This window comes from Onychomys torridus, chromosome 8, assembly GCF_903995425.1.
Source record: "Onychomys torridus chromosome 8, mOncTor1.1, whole genome shotgun sequence".
Lineage (NCBI taxonomy): Eukaryota > Metazoa > Chordata > Mammalia > Rodentia > Cricetidae > Onychomys > Onychomys torridus.
This window is the reverse complement of record NC_050450.1, coordinates 8,997,227-9,015,417: the sequence shown is the minus strand read 5'-3', so window position 1 is coordinate 9,015,417 and position 18,191 is coordinate 8,997,227. Positions and strand designations below refer to the sequence as shown.

At 46.9% G+C, this 18,191-nt stretch overlaps 2 protein-coding genes across 2 annotated transcripts in view; both read left to right on the top strand.

Annotated features, from left to right (window-relative positions):
• Window positions 1–7,852: 7,852 nt before the first annotated feature.
• Window positions 7,853–14,060, top strand: Tnfrsf17 (TNF receptor superfamily member 17). The gene is made up of 3 exons (XM_036194427.1): window positions 7,853–7,967; window positions 9,474–9,620; window positions 13,777–14,060. The coding sequence occupies exons 1-3, from the start codon at window positions 7,853–7,855 to the stop codon at window positions 14,058–14,060; spliced, it is 546 nt and encodes a 181-aa protein (XP_036050320.1).
• A 2,973-nt stretch (window positions 14,061–17,033) lies between these two features.
• The window catches only part of Snx29 (sorting nexin 29), a 470,841-nt gene continuing 469,683 nt past the window's right edge, over window positions 17,034–18,191 (top strand). Inside the window, exon 1 of the mRNA XM_036196324.1 lies at window positions 17,034–17,132. Coding sequence (XP_036052217.1) covers window positions 17,126–17,132 — 7 coding nt within the window. The 5' untranslated portion in view covers window positions 17,034–17,125. The remainder of the gene's footprint in view (window positions 17,133–18,191) is intronic.

Below are 18,191 nucleotides of genomic sequence, written 5' to 3'. Positions count from 1 at the left end.
AGACTTTGTTTCAAAAAGTCAAAAGCAGGATAGATCATAGTGATACACCAGTATCCCAGCACCCAGCAGGTTGAGGCAGGAGGATTGCCACACAAAGGCGCTAATCTATGGCTACACAATACAATCCTGTCTAAAGAAAGCAAAGACTGAGTAGGAGGCCCAAGAAGGTAGAATCCTGTGGTAGATTCCAGGGTGGCCTCAAACTTGGGATGCTTCTGCCTCAGCGACCAGAGGACTGGCATTAAATACCTCTTTATGGGTCTGGGAAGAGGACTCAGCAGCTAAGAACACTTGCAGCCCTTGCAGAGGAACCCAGTTTGGGTGGCTCATAACCGTCTGCAATTCCAGATCCCAAGGATTCAATGTCTTCTCCAGGCCTCTGTGGGTACCTGCACACATGCATATATCCACACAAGACACATATAATTTTTAATTATTTTAAAACCTTTCTTTATGGGGTTGAGGAGACAGCTCAGTGGGTTAAGTCTTTGGGGTGTGAAATGTGAGGACCCAAGTTCAGATCTTTAGAATACATATAAAGCCAGTGTGGTGGCGCACATCTGTAATTCCAAGGCTCCTATAGTGGGGTGAGAGGGAAGCAGGAGAATTCCCAGAGGGTTTTACACCAGCCAGCCTGGCACACACAGCTACAGGCAAGAGACCGTGCTTCAAAAGGGAGAAGGTGAGTACTGACACCCAGGGTTGTTCTGACTTCCACACTTGTGCCACAGTACATGCACACCCACACTGCTTTGTGATACATACCAAAAACATTTCCAGGCAAGACTTTTTGGTAGGTTGCTGTCCACAATTAAAGAAGTCTCAAAAGAACCAAAGCCTTGGCCTCTGATGGACTGGTTAGCCTCTTCAGTTAGGCTTCAGAGAGCCTTGTGGGAATGGAGTTGGAGGAGAAGTGGGTTAGGATTGGAATCTAAGGCAGGGAGGGAGGGTTCTCAGCAGCCCAGCTAAGGGCCCCCCGCAATGTTATCACCCTCCAAGTCCTTCCTCCCTCCTCCTGCTTCTCAGATCTCAGCCTCTCCCTCCAAAGCCTTGCTTGCTTGTGGACATGGAAAGGTAACTGGGTCTGGAGCCAGCCCAGGCCGCCTCCTACTTTCTGCAGACCCTCTAAAGTTCGGGACTCTGAACTCTTATTCTCAGCACCTTGGAAAGCACCGCGTTCTATCAGCCCTTCAGAATTTTCCAAAGCGGCTTCATTTTGATCTCCCACATGCCCCTGTTGTTCCTAATGAAGAGGGCAGCTGTACTGGGAGTTTGATTAATTTTAAGCACTGACTTCTCCCCTTCCTAACCCCTCCTGTAAACGTCAATCCCCACAGACAGCATGCTGAGAGCCACATTTGTATCACTAGGTAATCTGATGAGCTGAGAAAATCCCTTCCCTCTGATACTGATCACTGTCTTCTATGCACAAGACACTGGCAGGCACCATGGGGCAACAGAAAGTTCCTTTTTGATGTGCTTCCTACAACATGGAGTCTAAACATTAAAGTGGGGCTGGTAAGAGCGTCCAGTGGCACTTGCCACCAAACCCAAGGAGCTGAATTCAGTCCCTGAAGCCCACACAGTAAAAGCAGAGAAACTTCTGCATGTTGTCCACTCATGTTCACATGCCCCTGGGGGGTATGAGCATGTACACACACACACACACACACACACACACACACACACACACACACACACTCAATTAATCAATCAATGTAAAAATAATGTTAAAGTAATAGCTAGACTTGATGGCACAAGCCTAGAACTTAATCTTGAGAGCCCTTAGGAGTTGGGCTACAGAGTGAATTTGAGACTAGCTTGGGCTGCACAGTAACACCTAGTCTCCAAGAAACAAAAGCATAGAAAGTACATTGAATCCTGAAATTGCCATTAAGGAGAAAACACAGGTGGAAGCTGAAAAGTGTAAGAAGAGACTCCAGTGTCAGTATGGTTCTCCAAGGAGCAGTTGCCAAGATGGAGTTGGAATGTGATGGGCTTATGGGAAGGAAATTCCCAAGAAGGATGAAGGGAAGGAGGCACTGAGGGGAAATAAATAGTCTTCAGATCTCAATGCAGGTCTAACAGCAGTGAGGGGAACTGGTGGGAAGAGCTTCACACTGGGCAGGGAAATCGTGTTTGCCTAGTTTGTACAGGGCCTCAATTCCATGCTCAGCACTCACTGTCAAACATGGACGACAGACAGACAAGGTCCTTATTGATGTTACAGGCTTTTGTGAACATATCACCCTAAAGTCAACACCCTCAACATGTGGCTTCAGTTACCCAAGCAAGTGAATGACAGACACAACAGTCCTTTCTTAATTTATTTACCCTTGAATGTGTGTTTGTCTCTGTGTATCTGTGTACACATGGAGGCAGCCACCCTCAGAGTCCAGAAGAAGGCATTGGGTGCTCTGGAGCTGGAGTTCCAGGTGGTTGTGAGCTGCCTGACAAGGTTGCTGGGAACTGAACTTGGGTTTTCTGAAGAGCTGTGGGCCATCTCTCCAGCCCCAATAACAGTATTTTATTCCATTTTAGTTAGGTTACTATTGCTATGATGAAACATCATGACCAAATCGCTGTGAAGAGACACCATGACCATGGCAACTCTTATAAGGAAAACATTTAACTGGGGCTGGCTTACAGTTCAGAGGTTCAGTCCATTATCATCATGGCAGAAAACATGGTGGCATGCAGGTAGATATGGTGCTGGGGAAGTAGCTGAAAGTTCTACATCTGTATCCACAGGCAACGGGAAGACGGAGAGAGAGAGAGAGAAGAGAGAGAGAGAGAGAGAGAGAGAGAGAGAGAGAGAGAGAGAGAGAGAGAGAGAGAGAGAGAGAGAGAGAGAGAGAGAGAGAGAGAGAAAGAGAGAGACACAGAGAGAGACACAGAGAGAGACAGAGAGAGAGACAGAGAGAGAGACAGAGACAGGGTCTAGTTTAGGTATTTGAAACTTCAAAGCCTGCTCCCCAGTAACACACTTCCTCCAACAAGGCCACACCTCCTAATAGTGCCACTCCTTGGTGACCAAGCATTCAAGTCTATAAACCTTTGGGGGCCATTTCTATTCAAACCACCACAGGAAAGAAAGGGTTTATTTCACTCATAATTCCATATAACAGTTCATCATCAAAAGCAGCGAGGGAGCCAGGTGTGGTGGCGCACACCTTTAATCTCAGCACTCGGGAGGCAGAGACAGGTGGATCTCTGTGAGTTTGAGGCCAGCCTGGTCTATAGAGCGAGATCTAGGACAGCCAGGGCGGTTACACAGAGAACCCTGTTTCAAAAAACCAAAACCAACAATAACAAGAAAGCAGTGAGGGAAGGAACCTGGAGTCAGGCACTGATGCAGAGGCCATGGAGGGGTTCTGCTTACTGGCTTGTTCCCCATGGCTTGCTCAGCCTACTTTATTATAGGATCCAGGACACCAGCCCAGGGGTGGACCCACTTAAAAGTGGGCTGGGTCCTCCTCATCAATCACTAATAAAGAAAATGCATTCTTTCTTCTCTCTCTCTCTCTTTTTCTCTCTCTCTCTCCCTCCCTCCCTCCCTCCCTCCCTCCCTCCCTCCCTCCCTCCCTCCCTCCCTCCCTCCTTCTCTCCCTGTTTTCTAGACAGAGTTTCTCTGTAGACCAGGCTGTCCTCAAACTCAGAGATCCTCCTGCCTCTGCTCCCAAGTGCTGGGATTAAAGGCGTGCACTGCCACCACCCGGCTACTTTCTGCCTTATTCTTTTAGGACAGTTTCTCTCACTGAATTGGAAGCTCAATCTTAGAGTAAGGCTAGTTGGCCAGCCAGTGAGCCAGGGGATCTGGTGGTCTCTGTCACCAGGGCATGCTCCACGTCGGTTTTTTCACATGGGTGCTGGCGTTTGAACACAGGACTTTAGTTTGCGCCTTTACCACTGAACCGTCTCCCTGGTCCCGTTGGTCACCATTCTTCTACACTCACATCCTACGTTTGTAAATGTGTTTTGAAACTCCACACTTCATTATCACCACTTCAACATTATACAGTGCTCTAAAACATAAAGAACGTAAAGAATAATAAAAGTACAAGGGAGGAAAACATAGTAAATCTCATTCTGCTTAATAAGTAAAGTATAATTAATAAAACAAGTCAATCCTCAGCCAGGCAGTGGTGGCGCACACCTTTAATCCCAGCACTCGGGAGGCAGAGGCAGGCGGAACTCTGTGAGTTCGAGGCCAGCCTGAGCTACAGAGTGAGTTCCAGGACTAGGAAAGGCGCAAAGCTACACAGAGAAACCCTGTCTCAAAAAACCAAAACCAAACCAAACCAAACCAAACCAAAACAAAAAACCCAAACAAACTAAACCAAAACCAAACAAAACAAAAAGACAAAAACAAAACAAAACAAAAAACAAACAACAAAACCAAGTCAATCCTCTCTGAACGTCGTGTGTCCCCTTCCTCCCCCTCCCTCCCACCCCCAGAAAGAATTGCTCTAAGAATTGGGCTTTGTCCCTCATCTCCCTATGTAGTGCGGCAAGCCTGGTCTTGAAGCCACAGCCTCCTCTCTCCATCTCCCAAGTACTGAGGTACAGGTGTACACCCTCTGTAATCTCAGACGTGGGAGGCTGAGGCAGGAAGATGTCATGAGTTTGAGGCCAACCTGGGTAACATAGTATGAGATCATGTCTCAAAAATCAAAACACAAAAACAAACTGATAACAAACAAACAAAAACAAAAACAAACAAACCAGGGCTACACAGAGAAACTCCATCTGAAAAAACCAAAACCAACCAAACAAAAATCAAAGTGATTCTAGTTAGGTAACAAGGAAGAAGCTCTTACTGAGCCTATCCAGTCTGTCTGTCTTCTGTCCCTCTCTCCCTCTGGAACATTGTCCATCAGGGGCTGATCAGGCAGAACACACAGCAGCCTCTCTTGCACAGTTGGGACACATCAAAGGCTATGTTTGTTTTTAGGTACCTGAACTACCAACCATTTTTCTAACTGCTCATTAGTACTTTTAAAAAATGTCAACAATAGAACACAGATTTCTTTTTGGCTTGTAGAAATGTATTAAAATTGATTTATTATTATTATTATTATTATTATTATTATTAGTAGTAGTAGTAGTAGTAGTAGTTTTTTGGAACTTGATATGTAGACCAGGGTAGCCTTGAAATCACAGAGATCTGCTTGCTGTCTCTTGAATGCTGAGATTAAAGGCGTGTGCTACCATGCCATGTTGACATTTAAACTTAAAAAAAATTAAATATTTAATTTATTTATGTATGCCTCTGTTTATGCATGTGCCAATGTGTGCTGCTAGACAGGTGTCATTTAGTACTCTTTACCATTCCTTTGAGAATAGAACTCTCCCTTAGCTGAGGCTTGTGCTTTCTCAGCCCAGCTCTGAACCCAAATATCCCAGATAGAGCTATAATGTACATCCAAAATCCAATTTGTTACGTGGGTGCTGGGATTTCAACTCTGCTTCTCATGATTGCCCAGAGACTGCTCTTAACCATGAGTCATTTTTCTAGGTTTCATATATAACATTCTGTTCCACATGGTATCCATCCAGGCTTGCAACAGGTAAATCACACAAACCCTTAAGTTTCTATGATAAGGTATTGGTATGGATCCAATCATGTATTTATTTATTTAGGTTTTTTGAGACAGGGTTGCTCTGTTTAGCCCTGGATGTCCTGGAACTCACTTTGCAGACCAGGCTGACTTCAAACTCACAGAGATCCTCCTGCCTCTGCCTCCCAAGTGCTGGGATTAAAGGCATGTGCCACCACCGCCTGACCCAATTATGGTTTTTTTTTTTTTTTAATAGCCGGGCGGTGGTGGCACACTCTTTTAATCCCAGCACTCAGGAGGCAGAGCCAGGAGGATCTCTGTGAGTTCAAGGCCAGCCTGGTCTCCAAAGCGAGTTCAAAGGCGCAAAGCTACACAGAGAAACCCTGTCTGGGGGGGGGGAGCCAGTGTTAGCAAGGGAATTCTCTCTTTCTTTCTTTCTTTCTTTCTTTCTTTCTTTCTCTCTCTCTCTCTCTTTCTTTTTTTCTTTTCTTCCTTCCTTCCTTCCTTCCTTTCTTTTTAAAATTTATTTAACTTTATTTTTTATGTGCACTGGTGTGAAGGTGTCAGATCCTCTAGAACTGGAGTTACAGACAGTTGTGAGCTGCCATGTGAGTACTGGGAATTGAACCCAGGTCCTCCGGAAGAGCAGCCAATGCTCTTAATCACTGAGCCATCTCTCTAGCCGCCCCCCCCCCCAATTATGTATTTTTTTGTTGTTGTTTTGTTTTCGAGACAGGGTTTCTCTGTGTAGCTTTGTGTCTTTCCTGGAACTCACTTGGTAGCCCAGGCTGGCCTTGAACTCACAGAGATACGCCTGCCTCTGCCTCCTGAGTGCTGGGATTAAAGGCGTGTGCCACCACCGCTGGGCCCCAATTATGTATTTTTAAAAAATATATTTATTTTTACTTTATGTGTATGGGTATTTTGCTCACGTGTATATGTGTACCATGTATGTACGAGTTGGACCCCTAGAACTGGAGTTACAGATGGTTGTGAACCTCTTCCTGGGTGCTGGAAATCAAACCCAGGTCCTTTGGAATAACAGCCAGTGCAACTGCTGAACCATTTCTTCAGCCCCTAATCATGTGATTTTATGACAAGGTTGCTATAGTGCAGTTCAGATAGGCCTTGAATTTACTACCTTATGCTTCTACATCCCAGGTACCTGTGACTATTAGGTGCATGGCACCATGCCCAGCTTCAATTAAAAAAGTTTTTAGCTGGGCAGTGGTGGCACATGCCTTTAATCCCAGCACTTGGGAGGTAGAGCCAGGTGGATCTCTGTGAGTTCGAGGCCAGCCTGGTCTACAGAGCGAGATCAAGGACAGGCACCAAAACTACATAGGGCTTTTTTGAGATAGGATCTTGCTATGTAGCCTAGGCTGGCTTTCCACTTGAGGCCCTCTTGCCTCAGCCTTATGTATGGTGAGATTATAGGCATGTACCACAAGGATACTCAATCTTGAATCCTTAACCCTGACATTACAGAATCATATGAGATATGACATATGTGCATAAGTCATCAATCGAAGTCTCTAAGCATTTTCTGGGGGATGGTAAAAGCTCATTTCTTTTCACGGATGTATACTGGATTGCTGTTTTACTTTGTTTTTGAGACTAGGTCTCTCTATGTAGCCCTTGTAGATGAGGCTGGCCTCAAACTCCAGAGGGCTAGGATTAAAGGCGGGCAATAGCACACCTGGCTGAGATAGCTTTTGCTATCATTTCACAATGTCCCCGACCTTTCCTTCATGCCTCCTGCTTTAACCCTTGCCCCCAAGCACAACTGGCAGTCATATCTGACTGGTCTCCCTGTCTTCCCTCCGGTCAGTCACTCCCACCCTCCAGTTGCAGGCTGTAGTCTGCTTTCCCTGCGGACTTTGAGTAAAGGACACAGCCCTTACCTCGCCATCTCCTGTCTGTCACGCAGTACAGCCCACAGACAGACGGTCCATAAATGGCTGCTGCACTTTCTGCTGGATGCCCTAGGCTTGTCCACGTTGTGCAACTGTCACCTGGTGAGCAATCCCTCTAAAAATAGGCAGTTTCTGTTTCAGGTACGTTCTTCTGTGATGTACCCCTCACTGCCCCACCCAAGCCTCTTAGACACTGAAGACCAGAGAGGCATTCACACCCTTTGCCACAATACCTGCATCCCTCATAAGAACCAACGAAGTCAGGGGCATTCTTTCCCCTCAACAGCCCTGACCGCTGTCCACAGGGAACTCTCCCTGAGAATCTGCTTGTCTTCCCCGCGGTTCTTCTTGTTTCTTTCAGTGATCAAGCCCCCCATGGCTCAGCAGTGCTTCCACAGTGAATATTTTGACAGTCTGCTGCATGCCTGCAAACCCTGCCACCTCCGCTGTTCCAACCCTCCTGTGCCCTGCCAGCCTTACTGCAACCCAAGTAAGTGAGCCTCTTCCACAGCTGCTTCTGTTGGGAAGCACTCTTGACAGTGCCGGTCTATCTACCAGAGAGTAAACAGTATGGAGAAGGTGGGGAGTTTTGTTTTCCTGAATCAAACCCAGAAATCAAGCAATGATTTAAATGCCTCCTGGAGCAAAGGAATTATTCAAAAACAAACTCAATTTTATTCAGCACCTATGGTGATGAAGATTTCATCAGCTCTTTTTTTTAATTTCAAATTTTATTTTTTTTAATACGGATATTTGTGTTTCAATTTTACATATCAGCCATGGGTTCCCCTGTCCTCCCCCCTCCCCTGACTTCCCCCCCAGCCCCTCCCCCCATTCCCATCTCCTCCAGGGCAAAGACTCCCCTGGGGATTCAGTTCAACCTGGTGGATTCAGTACAGGTAGGTCTAGTCCCCTCTTTCCAGGCTGAGCAAAGTGTCCTGTGTAAGCCCCAGGTTCCAAACAGCCAGCTCATGCACTAAGGACAGATCCTGGTCCCACTGCCTGGGTGTCTCCCAAACAGTTCAAGCTATTCAATTGTCTCACTTATCCAGAGGGCCTGATCCAGCTGGGGGCTCCACAGCTTTTGGTTCATAATTGACGTGTTTCCATTAGTTTGGCTATTTGTCCCTGTGCTTTTCCCAATCTTGGTCTCAATAATTCTTGCTCATACAATCCCTCCTCTTTCTCGCCAATTGGACTCCTGGAGCTCCACCTGGAGCTTGGCCAAGGATCTCTGCATCCACTTCCATCAGCTATTGGATGAGAGTTCCAGCAAGACAGTTAGGGTGTTTGGCCAGCCGATCACCAGACTAGGTCAGTTTGAGCAATCTCTCTCATCTGGTATTTAGAATTTAAGTCAATGTTGGTGAAGCCAGGGATGAGTAGTATATGTCTCTAATTCAGTGGTTCTCAACTTTCCTATTGCTGCGACCCTTTAACACAGTTCCTCATGTTGTGATGACCCCCAACCATAAGATTATTTTGTTGTTACTTAATAACTGTAATTTTGCTACTGTTATGAATAATAATGTCAATGTCTGATATGTGACCCCTGTGAAAGGATTGTCCAACAACCCCTTACTAAGGGGTCTCGAACCACAGGTTGTGAGAACTGTGCAAATTTGAGGCTATCCTGGACTACATAGTGAATTCCAGGGCAGCTTGGGCCAGAGTGAGAGCCTGTCTCAAAAACAACAAAAGGAGCCAAGCTGCAGATGAGTTGGTAGAATGCCTGGCTGGTGTGCACACAGCCCTGGGTTGTCCCCAGCACTATATATGGCCATGCTGCTGCACAGCCCAGCACTTACATAGGAGGTGGACTCACCCACAGACATTCTTGGTCACCTGAACTACAAGACTTTTTCTCAGTAAACATCCCCACAAAGTAAAGTGTTCATGAATATGCAATAGAGGAGTCGGTTGTTGGAAAATTCATACTTGATGTTCATACTGAGCTCTGGCCTCCTCCCAGCTCTGTGATGTTCTTTTACTAAAGGTGTGACCGGCTCAATGAAAGGGACACACATTGTTCTCTGGACCTTCTTGGGCTTGACCCTGATTGTCTCTTTGGCACTTTTCACACTCATGTTCTTGCTGAGGAAGATGGACTCTGAAGCACCGAAGGGCAAACTTCAGAACTCAGGTCAGTTGGATGGTGACTCTCTGAAATCTATTTTTGTAGGGGTGGCTCTTCCAAGTTTCATTTCCTTTTCCTTTTTTAACTTTGACTTTTTTTTTGTTACAGCACTTTCAAATGTGTCAGTGGATACTTGAAATTTTGAGCTGGGTGTGGTAGCACTTGCCTGTCATCTTAACACCTGGGTAGGACACCCAGGAGGATCAAAGCGCTCTCTCTCTCTCTCTCTCTCTCTCTCTCTCTCTTATGTATATATGTATGAATACATGTGTGTATGAGGTCAGCTTGGGCTACAGGAGACCATGTCTCAAAACAAAACATAAAAAAAATCTGCCACCTCCCCCTCCTCCAACAAGCAAACCAACCAACAACAGAGAAATCCTGGCATTGTCAGCTACTTTCCAGGTCTCCTTTCAATGCCCATTTCCCCAAGTTCTCTTGGTAATTGGTCTTGAGGCTTCTTTGGTAAGTGTCTTTGACTGAAGTTGGCATACTGATGAGATACTCTGTTATCCCACATGGATAACCAGGCCTGGTATTCTCAGGCTGAGTGTTTTGGCAAGTTCCCTGGTCATATTTTTAATACAATTATAAGCACTGCTTGCATGTGAACATACTACCTAAAATGCTAAAAATGAATAACCAGTTGCTCCTGGATTCACTAACCATCTCAAGAATAATTATTAGTCTCAGAGAAGTAAATGCTCCACCTGAGAATTTCTTAGGCTAAAAAGATTTTTATAGTACTCTTGCCTGGGATCTGACTCTCAGACACACAGCAGCCATTGACCTGTATCTCTTTTCTTAATTAACTTTTTTTTTCCCTGTTGGTGTGTGTGGTGCATAAATGTGAGTGTGCAGTTGCTCATGAGGTCAGAGCAGGACATCAGGTATTCCTCTACTGCTCTTCACCTTATAGCCATGAGATAGGGTCTCTCAGTGGACCAGAAGCATGCTGTTGTGGCTATGATGTCTAGCTCTCATCTCTGCCATTGGGAGGTTACATGATGAGGTTACAGGCATGTGCTTGTTATGAGCGTGCCAGAGATTTAAACTCAGGTCCTCATGCTTGGAAGTTCTTACAGCATTAAGCCATCTTCTGAACCCTTGTCCCGATTCTTTGTGCATTTCGTTTGCATGCACAAACTGCAAAGCATCTACCTCATTGCTTTCTAGTGCATCGGAAGTGGTGGGTAATATACTCGCTCTTCTGTCCTCTTTGTGGTCCGTAGACAGTTACGTGTATATGTTCCAGTCTGAGAGTGGGTTTCCTAATCACTGAATCAGCTCTTCAGCCCTAGAATTAATTTTTTTTTCTTAGACAGGGTTTTTCTGTGTAGCCTTGGCTTTGTAGACCAGGCTGGCCTTGAGCTCAGAAATCTGCCTGCCTCTGGGATTAAAGGCATGTGCCACCACCACCCTTTGAAAATTTCTAACATACAAATTGTACATATGTAAAGTTCATAGTATAATGTTCTGATTACAGACATATAGGGAAACAGTGACTATAGTCAAACAAATAACACAACCACATCTTTACCCAGTTGACCGTTTTTGGCGATAAGGTCTCATGTATCTTGGACTATGTAGCTCAGAAGACTGAGCCTCTCTGATCCTCATACCGCCATCTCTCCAGGCCTGACATTACGGGTGTGCACCATCAGGCTTGGTTTGTGAAGTTCTAGGGACTGAATCCAGAGCTTCTTGTGTGTGCTAGCTGAGTGAGCCAACTGAACCCCATCCTGGCCCTTCAGCGTTCTTCCTGGTGTTGAGGCTGGCTGGAGTCTACTCTCTGCTCTTTGCAGTGCTACAGTATCATCCAGTCATCTAGTCACAGGCCGCTCTCCAGAGCCTTCTTATGTAACTGTAGCTCTGGACTTCCGACCATCTGCTTCTCATTTCCCCCACCCTCTTGCTTCTGGTAACCACCATTCTGCTGTTTTGCTCTAAGCAGCTTCTTTAGGTCCACATGGAAGTGAGGTCAGGCAGGCTTTTTCTTTCTGTGTTTAGTGTAGTTTTAGAGCAACTCTGAATGAGATGTTATTTATTTACTTTTATGTATATGGGTGTTTTGCCTCATATGTTTGTGTACCACATGTGCACATTGCCCCCAGAGACTGGAGTTACAGTTGTGAGTCACCAACTGAGTGCTGGGAATCGAACCTGTGCTCTTAGCAGCTAAGCTATTTCTCCAGCCCCTTGAAAAAAAATGTTTTAGAAGACAAGGCTACACTTGGAGTGTTGGGAAGCAGAAGCTGAATCTTCTGTGTGTGAGTATAGGAGCACGCCATAGCATGTGTGGAGGTCAGAGGACAACTCCCAGGAGTCAGTTTGCATTTCCCACTCTGAGGCAGGGGCCTCTTATTTCTCATGCTTAGATTCAGTCTCCAAGACACCTGGTCTTCAAGCTTCTGGGGCAATCCTCCTGTTTCTGCCTCTAACCTCACTATAGATTTGGGATTACAGGTGCCTGCTGCCACACCCCATTTTTTGAGACCTGCCTGCTTCTGCTTCCCAAGCTCTGGGATCAAAGGTGTGCACCACCACCACCACCACCACCACCACCACCACCACCACCTCCTGGCCAGTCACATCCCATTTTTATAGTGGGTTCTGAGGATCTGAACTCAAGTGGTCAGTTTATAAAACAAGTTCTTATCTATCTATCTATCTATCTATCTATCTATCTATCTATCTTTTTTCAAGGCAAGGTTTCTCTATGTAGCCCTGGCTGTCCTGTCAGGTCTGTAGACCAGGCTGGCCTTGAACTCAGAGATCTGCCTGCCTCTGCCTCCCAGATGCTGGGATTAAAGTTGAGCACCACCAGCACCAGGCAAAACAAGTGCTTTTTAAAATTCATTCTTCACAGATGTGTATTGGAGACAAACTGGGGTCTTCTATGTGACATTAAAAGACATTCATTTGGTCTTCACCTGTAATATCAGTGTTCTGGAGGGTGAAGCAGGCAGAGGGTCACCAACAGTCTGAGGCCACGAGCTGGAGAGATGGCTCACAGTTTGGTTTCTAGCATCTACACAGCAGCTCACAACCTTTTATAATGTCAGTTCTAGGGGTTCCAACACTTACTGTGCACCAGGCATATACGTGGTACACACACATACATGCAGCAAACAGACACATTATAGAGTAAAATGAGCAGGAGGCCAACTTGAGCTATGGTGAGTGTTAGACTATCTTGGGCTACAGAATGAGACCTTGCCCCCACACAGAAAAATTAATGTACTGAAACATGCACCATAAGATGATGTCATGTCACCTGGTTGGGGATTTAGCTCAGTGGTAGAGTGCTTGCCTAGCAAGCACAAGGCCCTAGGTTCGATCCTCAGCTCAAAAAAAAAAAAAAAAAAGATGTCATGTCAGGAAAACTAGGACACAGGACATATCTTGAAGGTTGGTGAGATGAGACGCTCAGTGGATAAAAGATACTTGCTGCCAAGCCTGTTTAGGCTGACTTTGATCTACTCCCATAAGCTGTTCTGATGTTCACAGCTGTGATGTGATTTTTTTTTTCCCACCACAATAAATTAAAAAAAAAATCCCTTCTATATTCTTCTCCCCTCTGGTATTGGAGATTGAACTCAGGGCCTTTCTGGAACATGCTGGCTCCAAACTCTCCCTGCTTCAGGCTCGAGTGGCTGGGATTACAGGTGTGTGCCACCATGTTCAGCTTTTGCTTCTGTATTCCAAAATGTCACTCATAGGTTGACTCTGATCTGCTGGGACACATGCTAATTTCCTGTGTAAGATGAGGTTAACCCTCAGAACTTGCAAGAGCCAAGTGGGTATAAGTATATGGACTGATCCAGTTTGTGGCTTTGCCAACAAGGGTACCCACACCTGCTTTGAGGTGGCAGCTACTGTCTCGCACTCTGGCCCACTGTCCCCAAGTCCCTCCTGTTGCCACATTTTCAAGTCTTTATAGAGTCTAGTTGCATACATTCTCATGTGAAATCTAAGTTTTAAATGTGGTCAACATAAGAGAAAATTTAAAAACTTTATATACTCAAAAAGCAACATGCCTCAGGGCCACACCTGGGCTGGTGATCTGCAGCATAAGATGCACTCTGATTTCTGCCATGCATGATGTACCATGACAGTACCACTGGGACCTTCAGATAAATGCCTGTTTCTATATCATCAGGATCCATTCTGCTGGACAAGGCCAGTACTGACCTGAGGAGGAGCAGGGCTGATGATGTCAGGATTCTTCCCGGAAGCCTGGAGTACACAGTGGAAGAATGTACCTGCGAAGACTGTGTCAAGAGCAACCCTACGGTTGGTTCTGACCATTTCTTCCCACTTCCAGCCATGGAGGAGGGTGCAACCATTCTCGTTACCACAAAAACGAGTGGCCATGGCGAGAGTGTGCCAACTGCTTTGGAAAGTGTCCCAGGGATGGAGAAACCAATTCTTTCTAGAGAATGAACCTCTGTCTGGTATAAAGCCACTTTGAGAAGCTTCGTCAGAGGGAGAACTGATGCTTTTGATGTCTTTAGGATGACTGTTTATCAGCTGGGAATATAGCTTTTGTCCTTTAATTCTGAAAACTCTTTACATTATTATATTCATCCCCCATCTTATCATTGGGAGCTTAATTGTGGAAGGTTCCTTGGTTTTATTTGAATTTTTGATTCTTTCTTAAAAAAAAAAAAAAAAAAAAAAAAAAAAAGCTCTGTGAGCCCTGGAGTATCATGTTTCTATGGAGGGACACACAGACATGATATATTTCAGGACAAACTGAATTCTTCTGATGGCCAAAGGAAGCAAGGTTATCCTGTGTTTTTCTGTAAATAGGAGAAGCCAGGCCAAATTGGTGTGCAACACACACACACAGGCTCTCTGGGTTCCCAGCTTATGGCAGCAGTAGACATTAGTATGCTTACACAAATGCATGTGTCATTGCTAACTGTGACAAACAGGAACCTGGTACTGTTTTCAGCTCAAGTGCAGGTGTGTGTGATCACTTATGTAGGCTTAATGGTGCCAGAGACTGCTCCCAGTCATTTCACACAAACACAAGGGAGGCAGACAGTTACTACCTCCATCTTACAAGTTGCTATCAGGGCTGAAGATGTGGCTGAGTGGTAGAATGCTTGCCTACCATGCTCAAGGTCCTAGGTTCAACCTCCAACTTACACCACAGACACACATCGACACAGACAGACACAGACAGACACACACACAGTCACACACAGGGTCACAGCAGTGTAGCAGTCAGTGAGTTATTGACTTATTTTGTCTGTGGAACTATAACAAGATATTTGAGGCTTGGTAATATATAAAGTACCAAAATGTATCTCTTTCCTTATGAGCTACCCTTGAACTCTTGATCCATTCTGCTGGACAAGGCCAGTACTGACCTGAGGAAGAGCAGGGCTGATGATGTCCACAGTGGAAGAATGTACCTGCAAAGACTGTGTCAAGAGCAACCCTACGGTTGGTTCTGACCATTTCTTCCCACTTCCAGCCATGGAGGAGGGTGCAACCATTCTCGTTACCCCAAAAACGAGTGACCATGGCAAGAGTGTGCCAACTGAGGTTCTCCTGCCTTAGCCACTGAGATCATATTTATGCAGGACCTATCCCACCACACCACGTGCTTCTGTTGTGGAGGCTGGAGAGCTCAACATCAAGAGGTGAGATGTTTTCTGGCTGAGCCTTCACAGGTGGAAGAAGTTAGCTAAACCCATGTGAAATTTTACCAGGACTCAGCCCACTGGAGGAGGGAGCCTCCAAGGCTTAGTCTCCTCTTTTTTTCTTTATATCACTGAGAATCAAACCTATGTGTTCCCTGCCCCCCCCCAGAGGCATAGCTCTTTCTTATTTTTATTATATTTATTATTTTTATATTTCTAACAGAGAGTGTCTCTAAGTTACACAGGCTGGATGACTCCTCAGCTTCATACCCAGCAGGGGGAAAAGTCTTTCAAGTCCAGCTTTAAAATAGGGCAAACCCTGACCTTTCCAGTTGCTTGAATCTAACACTTGTTCACAGTACTCCCTTTTCTCTCTGTCACCTACAGAGTCGCTACCACACCTCCCTAACCAGCGGCCATTCTCTCCAGCCTTATTACAACACATTCTCATTCTAGAAAGTGATGTCTTTCTTTGAGACAAGTGTCCCCTAAGTACCTCAGGCCATAACTCAAGAGTCTTCTGTTTCCATCTTGTGAGTGCTGAGATTAAAGGTGTGCACCACCAGACCAGGATTGCAAGTGAAGTTTTTCTCTTTTTCTTTTTAAAATTTATTTATTTTTCTTTCATGTGCACTGGTGTTTTTGCCTGCATGTATGCCTGTACGAGAGTGTCGTCCCCTGGAACTGGAGTTACAGGCAGTTGTGAGCTGCCTTATGGATGCTGGGACTTGAACATGGGTCCTAGAAAGAGTGCTCTTAACCACTGAGCCATCTCCTCGGCCCAAGAAGTTTCCTTAAAGTCCAATTCTGATTGCATCACTCTGCTTAAATTCTTTCAATGGCCTTCCATTCCCCCATCCATCAAGAGACAGGCAGAAAAGTACAAACTCTCCTGCCTACGGAAGGGGCTTCCCCAGCTTCCTATGTCCTCCTTCTCAACACCCACCTCTCACTCACCCTGGGCTCCAACCAATACTTCCTGGTACGACTTTGACCCGATCCTCCTGGAATACCTATCCTGGGCTTGGCCTAAAAGAGAGCCCTTCAGGGATTCCTTATCTGCTAAGTTGGCCCATCATACACATACATGGGCACAGTCTCTCTCTGATGCCGGAGATTGAGCCTAGGGCCTTGCACATGCTACCCCTACGTATGCACAATCCTGTTTTTACTTTTTATTTTGAGAGTCTCGGTAAGTTGCCCAGAATGGCTCTGAATTCACTTTCTGTTTTTGTTTGCACAGAGAGTTGAAGTTGGGGCCTCATGGGCGTAAGGCACGTGCTCTATCACTGAGCTACGCCCCCAGCTCTTGAACTCTGTAGCTCTGGCTCCTGACTCAGCCTCTTGAATGATAGGATTTAAAGCCTGTGCCACCAGGCTCTGCAGGCCACTACTCTTCCCCCGCTCCGCCCACCCCACCACCTCTTAGAGACAGTCTCAAGTAGTTAGTCTCGAACTCACTATGTAGTTTACGGATGACCTTGAACCCTTGATCCTCCTGCCTTCTCCCGGGGGCTAGTTTGACAGACTTGCACCACTACTCCAGGCACCCAGTACGCTTATCCCGCATCCCTGTCCGGACCTTAATTTAGACTGAAGTCTTCCTCTTGGCTCGTGAATGAGAAGGTCTTCATCCTGTCAAGTCCCGGGTCTCTCCCCACCACTCTAGGGCCTGGACTCGCGAGGGTGTTTTGGTTCCGGGTCTGGGGCGGGCCTTCGGAGAGCCCTGCTTCCGGGGCGGGGCCAGCGGGCGGGGCGCGCGTTCTCCGGGCCCGTGTGGAGCTCGGCGGCTGCAGACGCGGCGGCGGCGGCGGCGGCGGCGGCACGGCAGGCGGCGGCCTCGGGAGCGGCAACATGAGCGGTGAGTGGCGGCTCCGCCGCTGTCACCCGCCCGGTGGCGCCGCTGCAGCCGCACGCTACGGGCCCTGTGTCCCCACACCATGCGACTCCTGCAGGGTCGTTTGCTGGCTCCGGAGCCCTGGCCCTGGGTCTGCTGCTCCGCTCTCACTTTCCCGGGGTTGGCGCTCCTGCCCCTTCGCCCCTTCTTTGACTGCCAACTCCCAGAACAGAGCTTGCTCCCCAGTCCCTCCCAGGCTCTCCCAGCCCGCCGATCCCCTTGGCAGGTTTCCACACCCCGGACTCTCAGATCTCTGGTGCGTGCCCCAGTCCCTCTTCTTCCGTGGGACCTAGTTCCAGTTACCGGTCCCTGGTTTTCAATCATTCTCCGGTTCAGGTCTCTTACCCTAGTGTCTCCTCTTTCTCCAAAGGCAGTGACCATCTCTAGACCCTAGGTTTGCTGGCCCCGAACCTCTGTCCACAGCAAATCGGAGCGGCAGCTCCCGGTCCCCTGAGGGCGTGTTGTGGACGCTTTGTCTTCCGTCCCTCCTATTCCCTGCACCTGTGTCCCCAGAGCTGGTCCATTAGTCTTGCAGCTTCCTTTTCCCGGCTGTCTGTGTCTTTTGCATTTGGGCTGTTGGTTTATTCTCGAGCTCTCTCCATTTCTTCCCCTAGCTCATCGTTTGAGGTTTCTGGTTGTCCTGAAACCCTTCCCTTCTTGCCCAATGCCGAACCTGTATGGGGCTGATGCCTTACCCAAGCCAGTAGTACCACGGGCGGGGAGGTGGGGCGGCGGGGAGGTGGAGCGGGTGGGGAGGCTGGAAGTGAGAGGAAGAGATGGGTGTGGACGGCATGTGCTTAGTGATACTCAAGTTTAGTCCCTTGAGTCTGTGTCTCCATACTTGTCTCCCTCTGAAGAGTCCTGATGCAGTTCTGGTGCTAAGTCATTCCTGGGTGTTGTATGTAGACATGGGAATGACTCAGGAAAGCCTTGTGTTGGCTGTTGACTCTCTTGCTGGACACAGGAATCTGCATTCCCGTAGCCTTCCCACATCGTGTGTGTGTGTGTGTGTGTGTGTGTGTG